General features: G+C 46.9%; 2 protein-coding genes across 2 annotated transcripts in view; one reads left to right on the top strand and one right to left on the bottom strand.

The window, feature by feature from the left end:
• Window positions 1–889: 889 nt before the first annotated feature.
• commd2 (COMM domain containing 2) lies at window positions 890–9,877 on the bottom strand. The gene is made up of 5 exons (XM_078205293.1): window positions 9,733–9,877; window positions 8,722–8,799; window positions 6,514–6,596; window positions 4,659–4,832; window positions 890–2,434 (listed from the first exon to the last, which is right to left on the bottom strand). The coding sequence occupies exons 1-5, from the start codon at window positions 9,797–9,799 to the stop codon at window positions 2,237–2,239; spliced, it is 600 nt and encodes a 199-aa protein (XP_078061419.1). The 5' UTR covers window positions 9,800–9,877; the 3' UTR covers window positions 890–2,236.
• A 16,608-nt stretch (window positions 9,878–26,485) lies between these two features.
• The window catches only part of rnf13 (ring finger protein 13), a 236,351-nt gene continuing 236,196 nt past the window's right edge, over window positions 26,486–26,640 (top strand). The window contains exon 1 of the mRNA XM_078205312.1: window positions 26,486–26,626. The gene's annotated coding sequence lies outside the window, so the exon portion shown is untranslated. The remainder of the gene's footprint in view (window positions 26,627–26,640) is intronic.

Here is a 26,640-nt window from a genome sequence, read left to right as displayed (position 1 = left end):
TCAAAAACAGTGCAGAAAATCAATAGCTGTAGAAATTTCTTATGAAAAGTGACAGTTAAAAGAGTACATTTGGCCGAATTTACAAAATACCAGACATTATAGATGTTGCTGGTGTCCATTTTTCACTTTGTTGATTAGAATACCTTTTTGTATACCTACTGGCAACTACTAGTTACAGCAATGTAAATGTTAAGAGATGAAGGCATGCTTAATCCTCAGTTTCCCCAATTGAATGCTTTGCAGCTGCCAAAACTCACCACTTTAAAGAGAACATGCCTCATCAAACAATGAAGAATGATAAATGAAAGGGGAATTTCACAGTAACTTCATTGCAATGTTACTTGTGACTAATAAATAAACTTCAACTTTAATAAACTCGAACTGCCATAAACGCCATTTATCTGAAGCTGGCGGCCATTCTGCCTCATCCACTCCCAAACACCAACACACTCCGCTCTCTCTACCCCAACAAATGGCCGTAACTCACCTTAACCTACCGACTGCAAACCAACAGAATAAGGGGGTGATAGAGTGAAAATGGACATTTGAAACATTTCTCCTTTCGAAGCATTTTCAGTCATCCATTAAGTATCTCAAACAGTGAGATCACATGTCACGCAAAGAATAAGACCATGCCATCTCTTCCAAAGATCAGAAAAGAGTAAGGTGAATAATGTAACCAGATGGCACCCACGGGCATGATATGCTTCCTCCCTACTGATGCAATGGAACAAAACTGGTGCTGAGAGATTGGAAAACATCTACATGCATTCTCTGCTTTCCAAGTTGCTAAAAGATTCAGGAGGTGGTGGGAACTGGCTTTGGACTCTCACAGAAGCCTGGAAACAAATGTTAGAACAATCAAAACAAAATCAAATGCACAAACGGGCCCAAAGTACAGTTCATATATTTGTTGGAGGCTGTAGTTAAGTATCCAAAGTTGGATACCCAAATTGTAACACATTGAAAACAAGACCCCAGTAATACCAACATTCCAGCTTAAACATCACTAGGACACAGTAAACATTGCATCCAATTTTTCCTCACGTCCCAACTCTGGTTAAAGTTGAACTGATACACTAAGTTTAACTTATCAAATTTAATTAGAAATTGGACATGGCAGAATCTTTCTCTTGTAACTGTGATCTACCAATCACTTGCAATGGATCTGCTAGTTTATGTTAGAAAATCACAGCTGAACAAAAGTTAAACCTATCGCTTAAATGTCCTGTCAATGACCTTCAAAATGCTTTTTAAAACAAAATGGTCTTGCTAAATTGTTGATTGTGGTACAAAATTCAAGGCTTCACATCAGTGATACTGTTTTCTCCAAGTTTTCTCACCGTGGCCAAGGTAATAAGTGTCACTGATGGCAAGTCCAGCATGCTTTACTTTTTAAACACCAACACACTCCGCTCTCTCTACCCCAACAAATGGCCTTAACCCACCTTTCAGCAGAGTAGAGCACAAGTTCTTGTCAAAAGTGCCATCGTGCTCAGTGAGGCTACCAATTCAGCGCCAGTTTTGTGGTGGGTACTATGAATTGGACAGACAAAAATCCAAATTGGTTGCACACAGGAACTTGGTAGCTACCAGCTGGAAAAGAAACATCTTTCTCATGAGGTTGGCATTGATGTCAGCCTGACCCCAAGAGATAAAAGGGCAGTATGTATCTTCCAGTCCTGTAAACAGGGTTTTTGCTGCATTTTGTCTTCCGCCACCCCACAATCTACGATTCCTTTCCCACTACTGGTGAATCTTAGCTGCGTTGTTTGATTAATTAGTCCTCTCTACGTTTCATTCTTCTGGCGCTGTTCCCAACAGTTGTTATTTCTCCCCATCGAGCCCCCTTTTCATCCAAGGCAATATTTATTTGGCCAAAACGAAGCACTTGTGTGACACCATCTGGAGCTCAGATCCTGATGGGCAACAATCACCATAAAGCACTTTACAGTGTGCCATGACAGCTCCAGCAAATAATATTATCTTACAGTTTGACTACAGTCATAAAGGCTATTGATTTCCCGTGTCAATGCAAACGAACAAAGTCTATATAACCAACTCTCATTCTGCAAAATGCTCCCAACAACCAAGATTGTGCTGTACACAAAACAGCAACAAGTTCCTCCCATCAGAAGGAGACACCCCTAACGTATGGCACCCCAAATTGGCCAATGTTCGGTTATCTCGATTTGGCACATGGAACGCCAGTGGTCGCCAGTCTGTTGAAATTTGTCTATTTTATATTGCGCACAATCCTTCTGCAATGGTTAGTCTTCATTTCACCCAGCGCTTGCTCCAACTTGTGGATTAGGTGCAGCAAGGTGGCAGGGTCAGTTTGAAGTACATTGGCACTCCGATGTCCATTCTGTTCCAGGTGCAGCTTCAGGGTTAACAGTGGTTTGATCTGTTGCCTTAAGGCACGACTGGCCAACTGACAGAAGAAATAAAACAAATGTTTGGTTACATCTGAGCCTCGCGACATGTACATAAAACCAGCTAACAGAAACATGAACATTATGTTGTATACAGTTTAATATGTTGTTTACAGATTAATAACGTATTAGTTTAGTGTGGTTAGTTTTATGGATGTTTATTGGACGGATACGTTGAGGTTTTAGAACATCAAAGGCAGGGTCAACAAGCCTTGTCCCTTTTTAAAAAAAAATTTGACAAGGATTAATACAACAGCTGGAGTGGGACCCAGTGCAGAATTTGAGACTGAGTTGAGGTTGTTTCCCCTTGTGGGATAGTCTAAGAGCAGAGGGCATAATTTCAGGGTAAGGAGTTGCCCATTTAAGACAGACGAGGACGAATTTCTTCTCTCAAAGCATAGTGAATCTATGGAATTCTTAACCACAGAGAGGTGCAGAGGCTGGGTCGGTAAGTGCAAGACAGATTTTTAATCAGTAAGGGGGTCATGGAGATAAGGCGGGAAAGCGGAGTTAATGATTATCATTTCAGATCAGTCACAATCTCATTGAATGGCAGAGCAGACTCAATGGGCCGAATGGCCTACTTCTACTCCTATGTCTTAAAACAGAAGGAGTACATATGAGAGGTGCAGTCAAGTTGGAGGTAATTATTATAGTATTTTAGAGGTAATCCCAATTTATTCCATCTCCACAGACGACCCGGATGGAGAAACCATCGCAAATCACAAATCCTTGATAACAGAAGTCTGGGACAGCAACACACTGGGATACTTAATAATTTGCAGACACATTTAGGTCAGTTCTGGAATTGGATCTGTTGAGACCGTGAAGAGAGGTTTTGCCAAACCAGGGGAAACATTTGATGAAGGTGGTACATAATTTGAGTTTACAAAGAAATTTCACTACACACAGAGCAAAATAATATTTACGAGATTATGTAAAATGACTGGGTTTTTGAGGTGAACTAACTGTAAATAGAAGATTGGGACGCAAGCCTAACACTGAAATACAAGGCTGTAGCTATATTACCATTTATAAGCTGATGCAAATTAGTATTAGGTGAATGCGAACATGAAAGTGGCAATAAATGGCCCAACTTTACCCTAGTGAACGATAAAGTTAAGGATAGAAGGTGGACAATGCAATCCTTCAAACATATCAATTAAATCATGGCTGATCTGTAAATCAATTCCATTTACCATACCTACAACTCTTCCTTTTCCCTGGATACCTCTAACCAATGAAATCTGTTGATCTTTATTTTTCAAAATTTCAATTCACCCAGCATCTACAGCTTTTTGGGAAGGAGTTAAAAAGTTATATGTTTGGTTACATCTGAGCCTCACGACATGTACATAAAACCAGTCAACAGAAACTTGAACATTATGTTGTTTACAGTTTAATAACGTATTAGTTTATTGTGGTTAGTTTTGTTATGGATGTTTATTGGATGGATACATTAAGGTTTTAGAACATCAAAAGCAGGCTCAACAAGCCTGGTCTTTTTTTTTTTAAATGCAGGTAGCAGAACACCCTAGCAAAGTTTTATTAGTCACAACTAGGCTTACATTAACACTGCAATGAAGTTACTGTGAAAATCCCCTAGTCGCCACATTCCGGCACCTGGTCAGGTACACTGAGGGAGAATTTAGCATGGCCAATGCACCCCAATCAGCTCATCTTTCGGACTGTGGGAGGAAACTGGAGCACCCGGAGGACACAGACACGGGGAGAACGTGCAGACTCGGCACAGACAGTGACCCAAGCTGGGAATCGAACCCGGGTCCCTGGCGCTGTGAGGCAGCAGTGCTAACCACTCTGCCATTTTTATTGCATTGTGTGTGAAGCGTGCCCTCTGATTTTAATTCTGAACAGCATAGCTCAAATTTTAAGATGACTTTCCCCTTCCCCACAAGCCATCTTTGTGCAACTTCTCAATTTAACCCTCTAAATCCTGCTATGACGGAGTTAAATGAAGGAGTAACGCCTGCTAATCCAGCTAATCAACTTCAGTATCTGCATGTTTATAGCACTGACAATGCATCAGAATTCGAGCCCCCCTGTCGAGGACGTAAAGAGTGGTTTCACCAAACCAGGGAAAACATTTGATGAAGGTGGTACGTAATTGAGTTTACAAAGAAATTTCACTGCACACAGAGCAAAATAATATCTACGAGATTATGTAAAATGACTGGGTTTTTGAGGGCATCCTAAAGTCTTTACCTGTACATCGAGTCTCCATTCTAAGTTGTGGTAATGAGGGAAGTCTGGAGCCAGCTCATTCAGAATACTCCGAATCTCTTTCCTATTATCCAGGTAAAGCTGCAGTAGTAATTTATTTAGGTCTTCAGGAAAACCCAAAACAAGCACAGAGTCCTGGAAATCCACCTCTGAAATCTAATCACAAGTAACATCTGATATTGCAGTTGCAGTTAAATTCACCAAAGTAATAACCTCCCACCTAATTGACACAGTTACGAACCAGGCAATGCAAACCACAGAAGGTTCCTGGTTTATTAAATTATTGATCTGTATCAATGTTTGCTGGGGGATGGGTGGAATGTGTGGCTAGCTCAACATTGAATGCAAGAGATGTTGAAGTTGTACAAGATATTGGTAAGGCCACACTTGGAATACCGTGTAGAGTTCTGGTCACCCTATTATAGAAAGGATATTATTGAACCAGAAAGAGTGCAGAAAAGATTTACTAGGATGCTACAAGGACTTGATGGTTTGAGTTACAAGGAGGGGCTGGATAGACTGGGACTTTTGTTCCCAGGAGCGTAGGAGGCTTAGGGGTGATCATATAGAGGTGTATAAAATAATGAGGGGCATAGCTAAGGTAGATAGTCAACATCTTTTCCCGAAGGTAGGGGAGTTTAAAAGTAGAGGGCATAGGTTTGTGAGGGGGAAGAGATACAAAGGGGTCCAGAAGGGCAGTTTTTTCACCCAGAGGGCAGTGAGTGTCTGGAACGAGCTTCCAGAGGTAGTAGTAGAGGCGGGTACAATTTTGTCTTTTAAAAAGCATCTAGACAGTTACATAGGTAAGATGGGTATAGGGGGATATGGGCAAAACGCAGGCAATTGGGACTAGCTTATCATAGAATCCTACAGTGCAGGAGGCGGCCATTCGGCCCATCGAGTCTGCACCAACCACAGTCCCACCCAGGCTCTATCCCCATAAACTCATGCACTTACCCAAGCTAGTCCCCCGACACGAAGAGGTAATTTAGCACGGCCATCCACCTAACCCGCACATCTTTGGACAGCGGGAGGAAACCGGAGCTTCCGGAGGAAACCCACACAGACACAGGAAGAATGTGCAAACTGCAAACTCCACACAGACAGTGACCCAAGCCGGGAATCGAACCCAGGTCCCTGGCAGAGAGAGGCAGCGGTGCTGACCACCGTGCCACCTCCCCCCCCCCCCCCCCCCAAATGGTAACAACTGGGCGGCATGGACAAGTTGGGCTGAAGGGCCTGTTTCCTTGCTGTAAACCTCTGCGTCTATGTGGTTCAGAGTGACGTTGCCTCCTGGCCCTGCCCCTGAGAATGGAAAGCAATGGCAAACCACCACTGATAAGAACAGCCAAGGAAAGCTGCTCAGGATGAAGCATCAGCCGACAGAGGGCAGAACACATGAATGAATCAATCGATATTCCATCTAAACTCTTTACACTGGGAGCCGCCTGTTCATTCGAATGCAAGGCATCTTCAAACATTTTGTTCTCGCAGCCACTCATATGCAGTACCTCACAGGGGACAATTTGTGAGCGGTTGGCAAGGCATTTCAGTGTTATATGGCTGCATGTACGCAGCTTACAGGGGACATCGGTGTGTACCAAGATGTACGTAGCGATGGTAAGCAACCATTACTGTGAACAGCATAACACAAGAAGTTGTCTGCAATAGGGAAGTGAGAAAATTGATGGAAAGAGGACAAAGGAAAAAAAAAACAATTGCTATAAAAGATAATGAAAGGGTGTAATATATTCGTCTCCAATCCCTTCTTCAATGACCACGAGATCAAGTCAAGACTAACATGGATAAGGCTATGCGGATAAATGAATCTGTTTACCATCATCTTGGAGCTCTCTGTGAGCAAGTACATCAGTCCCTCTACTCCATGCTGTACAGTTTCAGTGCTCACATTCAGCTTCCCTACAAAAAAAGTAAACTGATAAACTGATGTGCATTACAACACACACGCGCGCAACCACACACACGCGCGCAACCCCGCCCGCAACCCCACACACACACACACAACCCCACACACACAACCACACACACAACCACCATATCGTTTGAGAAGTCATCATTGATGACTCCGTTGTTATTACACTAGGGAACAGCGAGGTGCAGGATATGGGATTTCCACATCAAAGCAATCATCGCTATCCTGTTGAAAAAGGTGGCGATGGTCAGCTGCCTTCTTGAACCACAGCAGTCCACATGGTGATACACTCCACAGTGCTGTGAAGGAATTTCAGGACTTTAACCCGGTGGCAACAAAGGAACGGGGGATATAGTTCCAAGTCAGGATGGCGAGTGGCTTGAAGGAGAACCTCCAGGTGGTGGTGTTCCCATGTACCTGCTTGCCCTTTTTATTATTGATGGTGGCCGTCATGTGTTTGAAGGTAGTCTACGGAGCTTTGGTGAGTTCCTGCAATGCAGCTGGCAGCTGCTACACACCGTGCGATGATGATGGAGGGAGTGGATGTTGGTGGATGGGGTGCCAATCAAGCGGGCTGCTTTGTCATGGATAGTTTTGAGCTTCTTGAGTGTTGTTGGAACTGCATTCATCCAGGAATGCAGAGTATTCTATTACGCTCCTGACTTGTGCCTTGTAGATGGTAGACAGGCTTTGAGAAGTCATGAGGTGAGTTACTCACCGCAATATTCCCAGCTTCTGACCTGCTCTTGTAGCCACAGAATTTATATGACTATTGCAGTTCAGTTTCTGGTCAGTAGCAACCCCCAGGATGTTGATAGTAGGGGATTCAGCAATGGTAATGCCATTGAATATCATCAAGGGGGCGATGGTTAGATTCTCTCCTGTTGGAAATGGCCATTGCCTGGATTTGTGGGGCACAAATGTTACTTATAAACTCAAGCTTGGACTTTGTCCAGGTCTTGCTGGATTTGGATACAACTGTTTCAGTACGAGTCATCACGAATAGTGAACATTGGATTTAAAGGGTTAAGTTGTGAGAACAAGTTGCACATCAGTGGACATCCCCACTTCTGACCTTCTGATGGGAGGGAAGTACATCAATGAAGTAGCTGAAGATGGTTGGGCCTCGGACACTACCCTGAGAAAGCCCTGCAGCGATGTCCTGGGGCTGAGATAATTAACCTCCAACCATGACAACCATCTTCCTTTGTGCCAGGTATGACTCCAAATAGAACATAGAACAGTACAGAACAGAACAGGCCCTTCGGCCCACGATGTTGTGCCGAGCTTTATCTGAAACCAAGATCAAGCTATCCCACTCCCTATCATCCTGGTGTGCTCCATGTGCCTTTCCAATAACCGCTTAAATGTTCCTAAAGTGTCTGACTCCACTATCACTGCAGGCAGTCCATTCCACACCCCAACCACTCTCTGCGTAAAGAACCTACCTCTGATATCCTTTCTGTATCTCCCACCACGAACCCCGAATAGTGGAGGATTTTCCCCTAATTCGCATCGACTCTAGTTTTGCTGGAGCTCCTTGATGCCATACTTGGTCAAATGCTGCCTTGATGTCAAGGGCAGTCACTTCACCTCTTGTATGAACAAGTGAAGTGGCAATGGATGCAGCAATGTTATTGAACAACCCATTCTCAACAAATGCCCTCATCACTTCAATATCCTGTTCAAACAACCCAATAACACTTGTATCAATTTAACATACATTATTTCCATAATTGAGAAAACAATGTGCATCTTGTGGTTCCCACCTCATTATCCCAATGCATAGCACCTTAATGACGGTGCTTTAATTCATTTAGTCCCAGTTCACCCTAGATCAGCCAGAGCAGGGCTACTACATCCAATAGTTTCACTTCCTGTGTGGGAAAACTGTATCTAGCTGCAGATGAGCAAGAACAGACAGCTGCAGTCTCCTCAACCCTTCCACCATTCAATATTCAGGGCAAAAGGACTGGGTGCACAGTTAGTTACTTCCCTCAAAACACAGAACAGACTGTGGGTAGAGGAATCATAACATTAGCACATTCTGCTGAGTTACAGAACACCGCTGCCTTAAACAGGATCACAGATTAAAAGCTGCTCATTACATACTTGCCGCTCCTTCAAATATTTTGGGATTTGAGCCTTTTTTCAAAAATTCCACGGCAATTCGGCAGAATTCTCCTACAACTGAACCAAATAAAAGGGTTTATTATACAAATTAATGGTTCATTACAGCAACAAAGACAAAAATTCCCTTTCTTCTCCTTCCTCGTATGTTTGAGTTATTTACTCATCGAAATTGTGTGTTTTTTAGCAGACTGACTGATATAACCGGTGCTCAGCTGGAACACGAACTGGAGTGTGCTGTTCTAGACAGTTGACTACATACTTCTGTTTGTAATTTGCTGCAACGCAAGCTCTGAATAGCAAGCATCCCATTCCCACATGGGCACCACTGACAAGGTCAGCACCCGGGTTTGACATGACTGAGCATCTTATTGGGCCAGTTCCGAGGACAATCAAGGATTAGCCAGGTTGGTTGATTGACAGGAATCACATTTAAATCAAACTGGGTAAGGATGCCAGGTTCTTCTCCTCCAAGTATTGCTGGAGTATTTATGCCACCAACAGCTCATCCCCGTACCTTCCCATCCATTTTCCTGCATCCAGACCAACCTGCACCCCACCCCCAACACCCAGACCCTGCCCCAATTCTCCATTACTCACCCCCACTCTTGCTTCCTCATTCCTGTATCCTTACCCCCTCATCCTAACTCCTAGACAGCCCAATGCTTTCACTCCACTCCCCAACCCCCTCTCCCCCAACCCTCCCTCCCCCCCCCAACCCTCCCTCCCCCCCCTCTCCCTCAACCCTCCCTCCCCCCCCCTCTCCCCCAACCCTCCCCCCCAACCCTCCCTCCCCCCCCCCTCTCCCCCAACCCTCCCTCCCCCCCCCTCTCCCCCAACCCTCCCTCCCCCCCCTCTCCCCCAACCCTCCCTCCAACCCAATCTTCCCTCCTCCCCCCAAACCCTCCCAACCCTCCCCCCCTCCAAACCCCCTCCCCTCCCTCCAACCCAATCCTCCCTCCTCGCCCGCAGTCCACACTCCCAGTCACTGACCGGCGGAGTCCACCCGAGTCAGGAACCCCAGATGCTCCTTGTGCTCCTCCGCTAAAACCAGCAGCATTTTCACTCAGAGCCAAAAGCCTGCAGCGGGCGGGGGAATGAACAGAGCGAGCACTTCCGTCCAAATCCCGGAAGTCCCGCTGCTGAAAGGGTCCGTGATAAACCAGGAGCCCGAACAAATGTTCCGCCCGTCCCCTCCACACTGCCAACCTGTGGCTGCACTGGGACCCTGCACCCAGCCCTGGGCCAGGGCAGTGAACCCAGTGCCTCCCAAACACACAATCCTTATGGTCTCAAACTTGAACCATTTTAATTGATTTGATTTGATTTATTATTCTCACATGTATTGGGATACAGCGAAAAGTATTGTTTCTTCTGCACTATACACATACAAAGCATACCCCTTCCCCCCCACCCCCTCTCCCCTTCCCTCCTCTCCCTTCCCCCCCCCTCTCCTCCCCACCCCGCTCCACCTCCTTTCCCCCCGCTTTCTCCCCACTCAGCATATCGTTCGTTTCGGTCACTATGGGTGGAATTTTCCCAGTAAGAAGTTTAACAACACCAGGTTAAAGTCCAACAGATTTATTTGGTAGCAAAAGCCACACAAGCTCGTGGAATTTTCCCATCATGCCCACCATGGGAACCATAGCGGACCGTGCAAAGGTCTGTTGACCTCGGGTGGGATTTTCCAGCTTTGGGACGAGCACAGCTGGAAAATCCTGCCCTATATGTTCAAATTGGTCTGCAACCAGAGGCACACTTACTGATGAAAATAGTAAGAAGTCTCACAACAACAGGTTAAAGTCCAACAGGTTTATTTAGAATCATGAGCTTTCAGAGCGCTGCTCCTTCATCAGCTGATGAAGGAGCAGCGCTCCAAAAGCTCGTGATTCCAAATAAACCTGTTGGACTTTAACCTGTTGTTGTGAGACTTCTTACTGTGCCCACCCCAGTCCAACGCCGGCATCTCCACATCATGATCAAAATAGGATTGGGCTCCTGCGATGGTAATCTGTGATGCCCCTCAACAAAGACTACCCACCTGGCTTTACTTCACAACACCTGGCCAGCTCCAAACCTCATGGTGCCAGTGTGCCCTGATCACCAATCACATCTTGGTCTCGGCAGCATTGCGAACCCTGCAGCATTGGCCTGGACTTTCAAAGTCCTGAGGGTCCAAGCCAACAGGATGGACAGTGGTCAGACACTGAACCCAGGAGAAAGTCATAGGAGGCATTAAAATAGAACTTTTGATATTCTTTGAACACTTCTGTTTATTCATTATATAAAGAAAAAATTGGAGATGGGAAGAATGACTAACCTGCAATCCAAACGGATATGTGTTGTTTTGTTTTCCAGTCAGGCTAGGAAGACAAAGCATTGCAAGGATAGACACATCAGATAATTAATGGTGTGAACATGTGATGAAATCTCAAGGAATCCATTGAACCAGAATTTACAACTCTAGGTCCACAATATCTTACACAAGAATCTCTTTTCGTACTCCTCTTATACCTTCTCCTTTAAATACCTCACCTTTCTACATCCCTTCACCCCTTTAAAATCATTGTTTTCTAATGCAACCCACCCCCCCCCCCCCACCACCACCACTATCACCACCATCACACCCTCTGTGGGTTTCACACCAACATCATCTTTATTTTCCTCCCTCTGCCTTTGCACTGAACAGCTCTTCCATGTTGAAGGTTTAAATCTCCATTTAAACTCACTGTGCTCTCACTTGTTTTCACTCTATTTTCCCTCTCTGCCTACTTGTGAACTGACCCACATTCATGGCCATCCTGCGACCTGTCACCCACCTCTCATAGAATCTCCACTCTCATGGTCTCAACCACTTCTTTGTATCTGTCACTAGTCACAGCTTCCTACTCCTTCCAACTTCACCTTCGTCACCTGTAAACGTGACCTCCACAGCACACACCAGCACAGTAGAACTGCAAAGCAGACTAGCACACAGGATTGCAGTTGGTTTGTAACCCATTTTCTGGTGTCTTCTTGGAAGGGAAAAAAAACACAAACCTGTCTTTAGCCCAGAGTGGCTTTCTTTCAACTCACATCATGTCCACAGTCTGAGATATAATTCACAGGAGATGGTTTCTGCTGAGACAGAGTCATAGAGGTTTACAGCATGGAAACTGGCCCTTCTGCCCAACAGTTTTTATCGCTAAGCTATTCCCAATTGCCCATGTTTGGCCCATATCCTTCGATACCCATCTTACCCATGTAAATGTCTAAATGCTTTTTAAAAGACAAAATTGTACCCGCCTCCATCTCTACCTCTGGCAGCTCATTCCAGACACTCACCACCAACTGTGTGAAAATATTGCCCCTCTTGACCCTTTTGTATCTCTTCCCTCTCACCTTAAACCTATGCCCTCTAGTTTTAGACTCCCCTACCTTTGGGAAAAGATGTTGACTATCTACCTGATCTATACTCCTCATTATTTTATAGACCTAGCTGATGTTAATCAACTTCCATTATCTCTTGTTAGGAAACAAAAGGTAGTTTGAGGGATTTGTATTTGTATTGGTAAATATTAGAAATAAGGGGCCGGATTCTCCGAACTTGCCCACAGCTGGGATTCTCCAGTCCCGCTGCAGTGAACGGAGGTTTGGCTGGGCTGCAAGTTCTCCGTTCTCGCTGGCAGCAGTGGTGGGGCGTGAATGGCCGGAGAATTCTGGCCTAGGTATATTTTCAAGTGGGTTTAATTTAGTGCGTCTGTGCAAGGGTAAAACTATAGTTAGATTCTTGCTGGACAAAGGCCGCTTCCAGCACCAGAAAACAAGCCACAGGGGGGAGGAAAAATCCTGCCCATAGTCTTTCCAACCATCCCAAATGTCCAGACGCAAAGTGCTTCCTGCTAGCATTACACATAGCATCAAAAATAAAGTTACAATAACACAGCACCACTGTCTTTCAATGCCTTCTGTGTCTGCCACATCTGCCCTCACTTTGTCAAAAACTGAGATCCATAACCTCACTATCCACGTGGGCTGTAGTAGATGGTGTCTTTGGTGATAGAAAGGAACTCACTGCTGATTGAATAAATCTCCTCAGCTGCCGGAGGCTGAAGTTCCACTGGTTCTACATAAAACTTCCTCGCTTGCTCCAATGAAAGGCATTGAGTTGTTCAAGTGTTGGTCATTGGCTAGATTTTCCAGAATTCCCAGTAGTCCGCCAACATTCGATAAGGATTTGCATTGATTGTGGAAATCATAGAGGGAATCAACGATCTGCCATCCCTAGTAACAAAGGGGAGCAATTATCCTGCCTTTTACTGGGAGATTTGTGCCCCCTAGACCTTGCAATTTGATTTCTGATGGATAGAAGGGTATTGGCTGAAGTTAATCTAGGTCATCTGCTAGTATGTTAATGCAAGCTCCAGTATCAATTTTAACATCCGTATTGAAGCCTTTAACTTGCACTGTAACTGATGGGCGATCTTGATTAAGGCTATTTTCTTCCCCAAAAAATTTGAATTTAATCTGTCTTGATTTTGAATTTTGAGTGTGTCTGATAAATATTGGGGGCGATTCTCCCAGCCTGCAGCGCTGCTTTTGTAGAGACTCTAGTCTGTTTCGCGGGGTCCCCGATGGGTACCACGGCCTCTGCGCATCTCCGGCAGCCGGATTTCTAGTGCCGTCAGGCTCCACGCCGGAAATCAGTGCGGAGCTCAATAAGTTAGAATTTAAATGCAATTTCAATGTCATTAGCGGGCCTGGGACATTTGGCATTGCAATGCGCCTTAAACCAAAGGCAACTGACAAGAACTTCTCACATCGGTAGCACGGTAGCACTGCTGCTTCACAGCTCCAGGGTCCCGGGTTCGATTCCCGGCTCGGGTCACTGTCTGTGTGGAGTTTGCACATTCTCCTCGTGTCTGCGTGGATTTCCTCCGGGTGCTCCGGTTTCCTCCCACAGTCCAAAGATGTGCGGGTTAGGTTGATTGGCCAGGTTAAAAATTGCCCCTTAGAGTCCTGAGATGCGTAGGTTAGAGGGATTAGTGAGTAAAAATATGTGGGGGTAGGGCCTGGGTGGGATTGTGGTCGGTGCAGACTCGATGGGCCGAATGGCCTCCTTCTGCACTGTAGGGTTCTATGATTTCTAAGTCTTGCCAAATCAAACAATCCCACCAAAGAAAAATAAATTTCATAGTTTGAATTGTTAAAGAACGTGTCTAATGAGTAACTGCAGTTTGTGTCGCTATGGGAGCAGGAAGTGAAATTTGGCATTGGAGAGAGAGATGGACTGAGGCTGCTGATGAACATTGAGCAGTGCACCGACATTTCAGAAAAAGGTTTAACAGTTTAGTTAGGAACGCAATAATGAAATGAAAAACAGACGTAAAACGTTCATAATTATTATGTGTCAGAAAGGATTATTGCGAAAGCAAATGAATGGCGTTGGGTGAATTGGCAGATGTCCAGTTCCAAGGTCTGATTTTCAGCAGATCCAAGGTAAAACTGCAAACATAGATTGCAATCAGATTTACTTGTATGTCACACACATAATGGTTCTGCCGTTTCTCCTTGGTCAATACTTTTGGTGTGAGCGCATGATAGATGGTAGTGAATGTTCACCTTCCAGTGAAATTAGAATCTTCCAGCTCCTCACAACTAAAACAAACAAAAAAAATGTTTTGCATTTCTTGTGCATACATAAAATCCTCTGGACATTCCCTAGCACCACATGACCAATAAACTCCTTTTGAAGTGTAGCTACTGCTATTCAAGGCAAACATGGCAGACATTTTATTGTATAAAAAAAGTAAAGGGCCTAGGAACAGTGTTAAGTTGAAGGATCTGTTGTTCTGGAATGCTGGGGGAGAGATCCATGAGGACTGCCTATTCTTCAAATAGTACCATAGGAACTTTCACATCCACTGGATAATGGTTCTCTCTCGATGTTCACATCACCAGCAGTGCGCTGAAGTATTGTTCAAAACAAAATCATTGATTGGAATTTTCCCATCCCGCCTACCATGGGAATCGTGGCGGGTGGGACATGGATCATGCAAAGGTCCGTTGACCTCGGGTGGGATTTTCTGGCTTTGGGGTGAGCACGGCCGGAAAATCCCACCCATAGACTTAATTCCTGGAAGAAGACTTGAACCTGTACTCAATGGAAGTACAAACTGAGAGTCTGTTGATTCCCAATCACCCTTTTTCTTTACACCAACCCATAAACTCAACATTTTCATAGAATCCCAGAAGGAGGCCATTCGGATCATTGAGTCTGCACCGACTCTCCAAAGAGCATCTCACCCAGAGCCCCCACCCTATCCCTGTAACCCCACAATTTTACTATTCATCCAACCTACACATTTTCGGACACTAAGGAGAATTTAGCACGGCCAATCCACCTAACGTGCACAACTTTGGAGTGTGGGAGGAAACCGGAGCACCCGGAGGAAACCCACACAGACACTGGGAGAATGTGCAAACGCCTCCCAAGTCTGGAATTGAACCTGAGTCCCTGGCACTGTGAGGCAGCAGTGCTAACCACTGTGCCACCGTGCTGCCCCAGAGATCTTAGGCACAGAGGGTTTCAGTTGGACGGAGAGCGGGATGGAGGGAATTACGTTTAAGGCGTCAGGAAGAAAGGGGAGGGGTGTGATCGTAAGGGTCATTAAGGGTCACTCTCAATGATTGAATCCTTCCCATCCTTTGAAGTTCACGTTAAAACAATCTGGCTGCCTGCGCTTGTCTGGCTGCCCATGGCAAACATTTTAAAGTGTCAATTGGCTTGGTAACAAGTTGGGCACCTGCCCAATTTTACATGCAAACTCACCCCCCCCCCCAACCCCCAAAAAAAACACGCCAGGTGGGGGACACGTAAAATACAACCCTTAGAAAAAGAAACAGAAGAAAGAGAGAGATGGAAATTAGGTTAATTAAAGGCAAATTAGATGCAGAAAGTAAAACAAAGAGCGAGAGATAAAAAATGGCGTTAAGAGGGAGAGAAAGAAAGTGAAAAAGTGGGGAAAATATTAGTGGGGTTGGAGCGGGGGCGGGAGTCCGAAAGACGTGTTGGTTAGGTGCATTGGCCATGCTGAGTCCTCCCTTAGTGTACCCGAATAGGCGCCGGAGTGTGGCGACTAGGGGATTTTCACAGTAACTTCATTGCAGTGTTAATGTAAGCCTACTTGTGACACTAATAAATAGACTTTTAAACTTAAGACCCATCTCCAGCCAGTTAATGCTCATTGGAGCATGAAGTGACTGCAAGGCAAGCAGTGTCGGAGTCTTTGGATGGCAAGAAGGGAAACTCCGCCATACTAAAATTCTTGGCCAATGTTTTCTGTTCGCATGTGCTTAGAATTAATGAATGAACCAACAGTGTGTTTGCAAAATCCCTGATGAGTGGTTGGTTCTTCTGTATCATTATAATGCACACAGCATTTCATATGTAACAATTACGGCTACGCTTGAAAAAGAACTTCATTGGCTACAATATAACTTTGGGATGTTCCGATGTTGTGAAAAGCGCTTTTATTAATGCATGTCTTTATTCTTTATCAGGACTGAATGTTCTTCAACTCTGATGAAGGACACAAGTCCCAAATGTCTTTTTGCTCCATTTCCAGTTAGTTTCGTGTTGTTACTTTCCGTGATTTTTAATTTTTTTAACGTTTATTTTAATTTTGTATTGTTAGCATTGAAAAGTTCTTGGACCATTTATTTTAAAATATTCTCAGATTTTAAGGCGTTCTTTATTTTGTATATTTATCTTCAGCAATTAATTTTTATTTTTTTCTTAATCCTGTATTTTCTACAAGTTAAACCCTTGTGAAATTCAAATTTGATTTCATTTGATTTATTATTGTCACATGTATTAGTATACAATGAAAAGTATTATTTCCTGCGCGCTATACAGACAGAGCGTACCGTACATAGAAAAGGGAAGGAGAGGGTGCAGAATGTAGTGTTACAGTCATAGCTAGGGTGTAAAGAAAGATCATCTTAATATATGGTAGGTCCATTCAAAAGTCTGACAGCAGCAGGGAAGAAGCTGTTCTTGAATCAGTTGGTACGTAACCTCAGACTTTTGTATCTTTTTCCCGATGGAAGAAATTGGAAGAGAATATGTCCGGGATGCGTGGGGTCCTTGATTATGCTGGCTGCTTTTCCAAGGCAGCGGGAAGTGTAGACAGAGTCAATGGACGGGGGCTGATTTGTGTGATGGACTGGGCTTTGTTCACGACCCTTAGCAGTTTCTTGCGGTCTTGGTCAGAGCAGGAGCCATACCAAGCTATGATACATCTGGAGAGGATGCTTTCTATAGTGCATCTGTAAAAATTGGTGAGAGTCATAGTGGACATGCCAAATTTCCTTAGCCTCCTGAGGAAGGAGAGGCATTGGTGGGCTTTCTTAACAGTAACATCGGCAGGGAGGGACCAGGACAGGTTGCTGGTGATCTGGGCACCTTGAAGCATGAAACTTGAAATGTGAGCATTTGTTTTGGTCCCATTGGACTCAGCTGTGGATAGGCCTGTTTGAGGGTAAAATTAATCAGAAAAGTCCCAACAGTTGCCTCTGCTCTGTGCTGAATTAGTTTCTATCTCCCATGAGAAAATAGAAATAAATCTGTAGGTCACCTTATTATTTCCTTGATTTAAAAAAAAAATCACTTTTTCAATATTTGCATTTTTTGAAAAATAATCTGACCTTAAAAATTATTTTGGGGGTTGAGTATCTGAATTTCCCTGCAAATGTTTTAACTTAATGACCTTTTCCTTCTTTTCCTGGCTGGGTGCGCACTGCTTCTTAATGAGCATAGGGAGAGGAACAGTTTCACATTCTCCCTGAAGGATCACTGGGAGTGTTGGAGTTTTGTTGAATTAAATATATCAAGAAAGCAGCAGACAGAGCAGGTGCGAGAAATCAGCAGGCCTGGCAACATTTGTAGAGGAAGAACCAAGAGTTTAACAAATTTCAAAGAGTGAGCAGCAATCGAGTGAACATTTCTGGCACATAGCCTTTTCTAGAACAATCATCCCTCCACAGAAAGAGCCAGACAGACCTTGCTGTGCATTATTAATTTGATTTGATTCAATTTGATTTAATTTATTATTCTCACATGTATTGGGATACAATGAAAAGTATTATTTCTTGTGCACTGTACAGACAAAGCATACCGTTCATAGAATGCATTGGGAGAAGGGAAGGAGAGGGTGCAAGGATATTGTGTTGCAGTCAAAGAAAGATCAACTTAATATTCCAATGTCTGATGGCAGCAGGGAAGAAGCTAAGTTTTAAGTTTATTTATTCGAGTCACAAGTAAGCTTACATTAACAGTGAAATGAAGTTTCTGTGAAAATCCGCTAATCACCAAACTCCGGTGCCTGTTCGGGTACACAGAGGGAGAATTTAGCGTGGCCAATGCACCTAACCAGCACATCTTTCTTTGAAGAAGTATATCTATTAGTCACAAGTAGGCTTATGTTAACAGTGCAATGAAGTTTCTGTGAAAATCCTCGAGTCGCCACACTCCGGCGCCTGTTCGGGTACACTGAGGGAGAATTTAGCGTGGCCGATACACCTAACCAGCACATCTTTCAGACTGTGGAAGGAAACCGGAGAACCCGGAGGAAACATAAGAACATAAGAACATAAGAAATAGGAGCAGGAGTAGGCCATCTGGCCCTTCGAGCCTGCCCCACCATTCAACAAGATCGTGGCTGATCTGAAGCAAATCAGTTCCACTTACCCGCCTGCTCCCCATAACCCCTAATTCCCTTATCGATCAGAAAACTATCTACCCGTGATTTAAACAGATTCAACGAGGAAGCCTCCACCACTTCAATGGGCAGAGAATTCCAGAGATTCACTACCCTCTGAGAGAAGAAGTTCCCCCTCAACTCTGTTCTGAACCGCCCCCCCCCGTTATTTTGAGGCTGTGCCCTCTAGTTCTGGTTTCCCTTCTAAGTGGAAAGAATCTCTCCACCTCTACCCTATCCAGCCCCTTCATTATCTTATATGTCTCTATAAGATCACCCCTCATCCTTCTAAACTCCAACGAGTACAGACCCAATCTGTTTAATCTCTCCTCATAAGCTACACCCCTCATCTCCGGTATCAACCTGGTGAACCTTCTCTGCACTCCCTCCAAGGCCAATATATCCTTTCGCAAATAAGGGGACCAAAACTGCACACAGTACTCCAGTTGCAGCCTCACCAGTGCCCTGTACAGTTGCAGCAAGACCTCCCTGCTTTTATATTCTATCCCCCTCGCGATAAAGGCCAACATTCCATTCGCCTTCTTGATCACCTGCTGCACCTGCAGACTGAGTTTTTGCGATTCGTGCACAAGGACCTCCAGGTCCCTCTGCACAGTCGCACGATGTAATTTTTCTCCATTTAAATAATATTCCAATTTACTATTATTTCTACCAAAGTGGATAACCTCACATTTGCTAACGTTATATTCCATCTGCCAGATCCTCGCCCACTTGCTCAGCCTACCCAAATCTCTCTGCAGACTTTCCGCGTCCCCCACGCAATTCGCTTTCCCACTCACCTTCGTGTCATCAGCAAACTTGAATACCCTACATTCAGTCCCCTCCTCCAGATCATCTATGTAAATGGTAAACAATTGAGGCCCCAGCACCGATCCCTGCGGCACGCCACTGGTCACCAACTGCCAACCAGAAAAGCACCCATTTATCCCAACTCTCTGCTTCCTGTTAGATAGCCAATCCCCAATCCACGCCAACACCTTACCCCTAACTCAGTGTACCCCAATCTTCTGCAGCAACCTTTTGTGAGGCACCTTATCGAACGCCTTCTGGAAATCTAAAAACACCACATCCACCGGTTCCCCTCTGTCAACCGCACTAGTGACATCTTCATAAAAGTCCAGTAGATTCGTCAAACACGACTTTCCCTTCATGAATCCATGCTGCGTCTGCTTGATCGAACCATTCTTATTCAGGTGCTCTGTTATTTCCTCTTTAATAATGGACTCTAGCATCTTCCCAACTACGGACGTTAAGCTAACTGGCCTGTAGTTACCCGCCTTTTGTCTACTTCCTTTTTTAAACAGCGGCGTAACAGTAGCTGTTTCCAGTCAGCCGGCACTACCCCAGAGTCCAGCGAATTTTGATAAATTACTACTAACGTATCTGCTATTACCTCAGCCATTTCTTTCAGTACCCTGGGATGCATTCCATCCGGGCCCGGGGACTTGTCTACCTTCAGTCCTATTAGTCTACCAAGCACCACCTCCTTAGTAACAGTAATTGTATTAAGGACCTCCCCTCCCACCAACTCTCGATCTCTAATATTCGGCAAACTATTTGTGTCTTCCACTGTGAAGATCGACACAAAGAACTTATTTAAAGTCTCAGCCATTTCCTCGTTTTCCACTTTTAAATCCCCCCTCTCATCTTCCAAGGGTCCAACATTCACTCTAGCCACTCTATTCCTTTTTATATACTTGTAAAAACTTTTACTATCATTTTTATATTTTGAGCTAGTTTAGTTTCATAATCTATCTTTCCTTTCTTAATCGCTTTCTTAGTCGTTCTTTGTTTTTCTTTAAAGCTTTCCCAATCCACTAATTCTCCACTATTTTTGGCCACTCTGTACGCATCTGATTTTATTTTAATACTCTCCTTTATTTCCTTCGTTATCCACGTCCGGTTATCCTTTTTCTTACAGTCCTTCTTTATCACCGGAATATATTTTTGCTGAGTACTTAAAAAAATCTCCTTAAAAATCCTCCACTGTTCCTCAGTTATCCTACCTACCAGTCTGCTCGCCCAGTCTACATTAGCCAATTCCACCCTCATCCTATCGTACTCCCCTCTGTTCAAGCAGAGGACACTGGTTTGGGACCCTACTTTCTCACCCTCCATCTGTATCAGAAATTCCACCATATTATGATCACTCATCCCAAGAGGATCCTTCACAAGAAGATCCTTAATCCTACCTGTCTCATTGCACAGAACCAGATCCAAGATAGCTCTCTCGTAGGTTCTGTAACATACTGTTCAATGAAACAATCCCGACAGCATTCCAAGAACTCTTCCTCAAGCCCTCCACGTCCAATTTGAGTCGACCAATCAATATGTAGGTTAAAATCCCCCATGATTATTGCCGTTCCACTTTTGCACGCATCCATTATTTGCTTGTTTATAGCCCTCCCCACCTCTAAGTTATTATTTGGGGGCCTATAGACAACGCCTACCAGTGTCTTTCTCCCCCTACTATTCCTTATCTCCACCCACAACGATTCCACGTTTTGCTCCTTAGAGCCTATGTCGTCTCTCACTACCGTCCTGATATTATCCTTTATTAACAAAGCTACCCCACCTCCTTTTTCTACCTGTCTATCCTTCCTAAATGCCTGATAACTCTGTATATTCAGTTCCCAGTACCGGTCACCCTGCAACCACGTTTCTGTGATGGACACTAGATCATATTCATTTGTATGGATTTGTGCCATCAACTCATTTACTTTGTTTCGAATGCTTCGTGCATTCAGGCAAAGTGTCTTTTTGCCAGCCTTTATCTGGACCCGGTTTGTTGAAGCGCTACTAACATCTCCCAAGCCCTCTCCTCCTTTAGCTAGTTGTTTATTCACTATACTCCTGGCATTAGAGTAGACACATCTCAATCCTAATGGTCTGACCTCTCCCCTTCTCTGTTCCCAGTCCACCTGCCCTCTTGCACTGCCTATAACCCTTCTCTGTTTGCGAGCTACCTTCCTCACTCTCAGTCACGTCACTTTGATCCCCTCCCCCCAACCTATCTAGTTTAAACTCTCCCCAGTAGCCTTAGCCAACCTTCCTGCCAGGATATTGGTCCCCCTGGGATTCAAGTGCCACCCGTTTTTAATAAAGGAAACTCACACAGACACAGGGACAATGTGCAAACTCCGCACAGACAGTGACCCAAGCTGGGATTTGAACCCAGGGCCCTGGCACTGTGAGGCAGCAGTGCTGACCACTCTCCCACCGTGCCGCCCACGGGCTGTGGGAGGAAAGCAGAGCACCCGGAGGAAAGCTACGCAGACACGGGGAGGACGTGCGGACTCCGCACAGACAGTGACCCAAGGCCAGGAATTGAACCCGGGTCCCTGGCACTGTGAGGCAGCAGTGCTAACCGCTGTGCCACCGTGCTGCCCAAGCTGTTCTTGAGTCGGTTGGTACGTGATCTCAGACTTTTGTATCTTTTTCCTGATTTCAAGAGTTTTTTGCTTTTTTTCATTTAAGAAGATCCCAGAGGTTGCCTCAAAGAAGTACAAGGTATGTATTGAACACATCTTCTGGTTTCATTTTCAATGCAGTGAGTCCACATTTTCTGCATTCTGGAGATTTGAATGTGCCTTAGTGATTTGTTAATTGTGTATACTGTTTCCAGCTCCTAGGGAATAGGGCAGTTTTGTTTGAACAATGAACGGCAACCAAAATGGTTTCATTGTTAACAGAAAGTTTCAAGAACATTTTTGTTGCGTAGTAATTTATTTCAAACTTCTTTATCATTATTTGATTAAAAAATGAAACTGTCTTCAATTTCTTTATGTTGCGCTGTGTCAACGCTAACTGATTTTCTGCATTTATTTAAAAAATAAGCCTTTTCAAAAGTTACATTTTGGAGTAGGAGTCTGCTGCCATCTTTGTTTACTGTGTCTTTTTGCTGCAAGGACCCCGAGGGCTAGAAGGACTCAGTGGGAAAGTGGAATTGTGGCTCCACCCTTGGGGAAGGAATGGAGAAATACAAGCAAAGCAAAACACAGAATGTTCTTCAAAGAGACAGAGAATAATAGAGATAAGAGAGGGAGAGAGAGAGAGGGAGTCTTGGCAAATCTTTAGAAAGTCAAAGCTGAATACTGTTACAGACAGGAGGGGGTTTAATTTGAAACAATCTACTAGCAGAATCCCCCCCGCCTCCCCGAGCTTTACAAGTGGTGGTGCATTTCCCCAGCCCTTCAGTTTTGGAGTGATCCAATCTTCCATTAATAACCCCATAGCAAACTCTATATCATAGAATCCCTGCAGTGCAGAAGGAGGCCATTTGGCCCATCGAGCCTGCACCGACAACAAACAATCCCACCCCAGGCCCTATCCCCGTAACCCATGTATTTACCCTGCTAATCCCCCTGACATTAAGGGGCAATTTAGTGTGGCAAATCACCCTAATCTGCACATCTTTGGACTGTGAGGTGGGGGGAAACCGGAGCACCCGGAGGAAACCCATGCAGACACGGGGAGAAAGTGCAAACTCCACACAGTGACCTGAGGCCGGAATTGCAGTTAGGATGTTGTGTGTTCAGGTTCCATGTGGGGGTGGTGGGGGGGGAGGGAGGGTGCGGAGGGGAGTAGCCTAGACTGATACGGGGGGGGGGGGGGGGGGTGCGGAGGGGAGTAGCCTAGACTGACACTCACTCCAATGCAGTGTTGTAAATACATTCACGCCCATTGGGCAACCATTGAGCATCCAATGTAATCAATCTCTCCCTGGGTTGTTGTTTACACTGGTAAGCGTGTTGGGATCTTTCTATGCGGAGAGTGATATACACTGTAAATTGTCAATGTTGTTGACAATTAAGGGAGAAGCAAATTTTGGAACGTGATTGACATATCACAACCTGCTGGAATTTCAGTGGGAGCTAACATCCCTGACATTCAGAAAGGTTATGATCGAAGGAGATCCATCAAAGATGCCAAAAGACGGTAGCCGACCAAGCTCGAGTCCCAGGCTAGCCACACCGACCCCCGCCGACTATGGCAAGGTCTGCAAGACATTACAGACTACAAGATGAAGGCATGTGAAATCGCCGGCTCCAACGCACCCCTCCCTGATGAGCTCAATGCATTCTACACCCATTCTGAGCAAGAGGTCAGCAACAGCATGCTCTCCACCCTGGATGAACCTGTATCTGGGGTCACCATTGCAGATGTCAGAGCAGCCTTCTCGAAGGTCAACCCACAGAATGCAACTGACCCGGATGGGATACCCGGATGAGCACTCAGATCCTGCGTGGATCAGCTGGCAGGAGTATTCACAGACATCTTCAACTTCTCTTTACAACAATCTGAGGTCCCTATCTGTTTTAAGAAAACAACCATCATCCCGATACATAAGAAAAACCAAGCAGCGTGCCTTATTGACTATCGGCTGGTGGCTCTGACATCCATCATTATGAAGTGCTTCGAAAGGCTAGTCATGGCACAAATCAATTCCAGCCTCCAGGACTACCTGGATCCACTACAGTTTGCCTACCGCCGCAACAGGTCCACAGCAGACGTCATCCCCCTGGCCTTGGCCTTGCACTCAACCCTGGAACACCGAGATAACAAGGACATCTATGTCAGACTCTTATTTATTGACTACAGCTCAGCCTTCAACACCATTATTCCCATGACACACATCTCCAAACTCCGTGGCCTGGGCCTCAGCTCCTCCCTCTGCGGCTGGATCCTGAACCTCCTAACTCACAGACCACAATCAGTAAGGATAGGCAACAGCACCTCCTCCATGATCATCCTCAAACCGGTGCCCCACAAGACTGTGTTCTCAGCCCCCTCCTATACTCCTTGTACACCTATGACTGTGTGGCCAAATTCCCCTCCAACTTTCAATTTTTAAATTTGTGGATGACACCACTGTAGCCGGGTGAGTGACAGTGAGGGCGGGGTCAGTGCCGGATGAGTGACAGTGAGGGCGGGCTCAGTGCCGGGTGAGTGACAGTGAGGGCGGGGTCAGTGCCGGGTGAGTGACAGTGTGGGGCGGGCTCAGTGCCGGGTGAGTGACAGTGAGGGCGGGCTCAGTGCCGGGTGAGTGACAGTGAGGGCGGGCTCAGTGCCGGGTGAGTGACAGTGAGGGCGGGCTCAGTGCCGGGTGAGTGACAGTGAGGGCGGGGTCAGTGCCGGGTGAGTGACAGTGTGGGGCGGGCTCAGTGCCGGGTGAGTGACAGTGAGGGCGGGGTCAGTGCCGGGTGAGTGACAGTGTGGGGCGGGCTCAGTGCCGGGTGAGTGACAGTGAGGGGCGGGGTCAGTGCCGGGTGAGTGACAGTGTGGGGCGGGCTCAGTGCCGGGTGAGTGACAGTGAGGGCGCGGTCAGTGCCGGGTGAGTGACAGTGTGGGGCGGGCTCAGTGCCGGGTGAGTGACAGTGAGGGCGCGGTCAGTGCCGGGTGAGTGACAGTGTGGGGCGGGCTCAGTGCCGGGTGAGTGACAGTGAGGGCGCGGTCAGTGCCGGGTGAGTGACAGTGTGGGGCGGGATCAGTGCCGCTGAGTGACAGTGAGGGCGGGGTCAGTGCCGCTGAGTGACAGTGAGGGGCAGGGTCAGTGCCGCTGAGTGACAGTGAGGGGCGGAGTCAGTGCTGCTGAGTGACAGTGTGGGGTGGGATCAGTGCTGGGTGAGTGACAGTGAGGGGCGGAGTCAGTGCCGCTCAGTGATAGTGTGAGGCGGGGTCAGAGCTGCTGAGTGACAGTGTGGGGCGGGATCAGTGCTGGGTGAGTGACAGTGAGGGGCGGAGTCAGTGCCGCTGAGTGACAGTGTGGGGCGGGGTCAGTGCCGCTGAGTGACAGTTTGGGGCGGAGTCAGTGCCGCTGAGTGACAGTGAGGAGCGGGGCCCGGGCTGCTGAGTGACAGTGTGGGGCGGGGTCAGTGCCGCTGAGTGATAGTGCGGGGCCAGTGCCGGGTGAGTGACAGTGAGGGGCGGGGTCAGTGCCGCTGAGTGACAGAGAGGGGCGGGGCCCGGGCTGCTGAGTGACAGTGTGGGGCGGGGTCAGTGCCGCTGAGTGACAGTGTGGGGCGGAGTCAGTGCAGCTGAGTGACAGTGTGGGGCGGAGTCAGTGCAGCTGAGTGACAGTGTGGGGCGGGGTCAGTGCCGGGTGAGTGACAGTGTGGGGCGGGGTCAGTGCAGCTGAGTGACAGTGAGGGGCAGGGTCAGTGCAGCTGAGTGACAGTGTGGGGCGGGGCCAGTGCCAGTTGAGTGACAGTGTGGGGCGGAGTCAGTGCCGCTGAGTGACAGCTGGCGGTGTTGCCCGGGCCGCTGAGTGACTGTGTGCGGCGGGGCCGAGGCCGCTGAGTGAGTGAGGGGCGGAGTTAGTGCCGCTGAGTGACAGTGTGGGGCGGGGTCAGTGCCGCTGAGTGATAGTGTGGGGCGGAGTCAGTGCCGCTGAGTGACAGTGTGGGGCGGGGCTGGGGCCGCTGAGTGAGTGAGGGGCGGAGTCAGTGCCGCTGAGTGACAGTGTGGGGCAGGGTCAGTGCCGCTGAGTGATAGTGTGGGGCGGAGTCAGTGCCGCTGAGTGACAGTGTGGGGCGGGGTTAGTGCCGCTGAGTGATAGTGTGGGGCGGAGTCAGTGCCGCTGAGTGAAAGTGTGGGGCGGAGTCAGTGCCGCTGAGTGATAGTGTGGGGCGGGGCCAGTGCCGGGTTAGTGACAGCTGGCGGTGGGGCCCGGGCCGCTGAGTGAGCGAGGGGCGGGTCAGTGCCGCTGAGTGATAGTGTGGGGCGGAGTCAGTGCTGCTGAGTGACAGTGTGGGGCGGAGTCAGTGCCGCTGAGTGATAGTGTGGGGCGGAGTCAGTGCTGCTGAGTGACAGTGTGGTGCGGGGCCAGTGCCGCTGAGTGACAGCTGGCGGTGGGGCGGGGTCAGTGCCGGGTGAGCGACAGTGTGGGGCGGGGCTGGGGCCGCTGAGTGACAGCTGGCGGTGGGGCCAGTGCCGGGTGAGTGACAGTGAGGGGCGGGGTCAGTGCCGCTGAGTGAGTGTGGGGCGGGGTCAGTGCCGCTGAGTGACAGCTGGCGGTGGGGCCAGTGCCGGGTGAGTGACAGTGAGGGGCGGGGTCAGTGCCGCTGAGTGAGTGTGGGGCGGGGTCAGTGCCGCTGAGTGACAGCTGGCGGTGGGGCCAGTGCCGGGTGAGGGGCGGGGT

Source organism: Mustelus asterias, chromosome 3 (assembly GCF_964213995.1).
Source record: "Mustelus asterias chromosome 3, sMusAst1.hap1.1, whole genome shotgun sequence".
Taxonomy (NCBI): Eukaryota; Metazoa; Chordata; class Chondrichthyes; order Carcharhiniformes; family Triakidae; genus Mustelus; species Mustelus asterias.
Note: the sequence above shows the minus strand (reverse complement) of the source record. Positions and strands in the feature narration are given on the sequence as shown.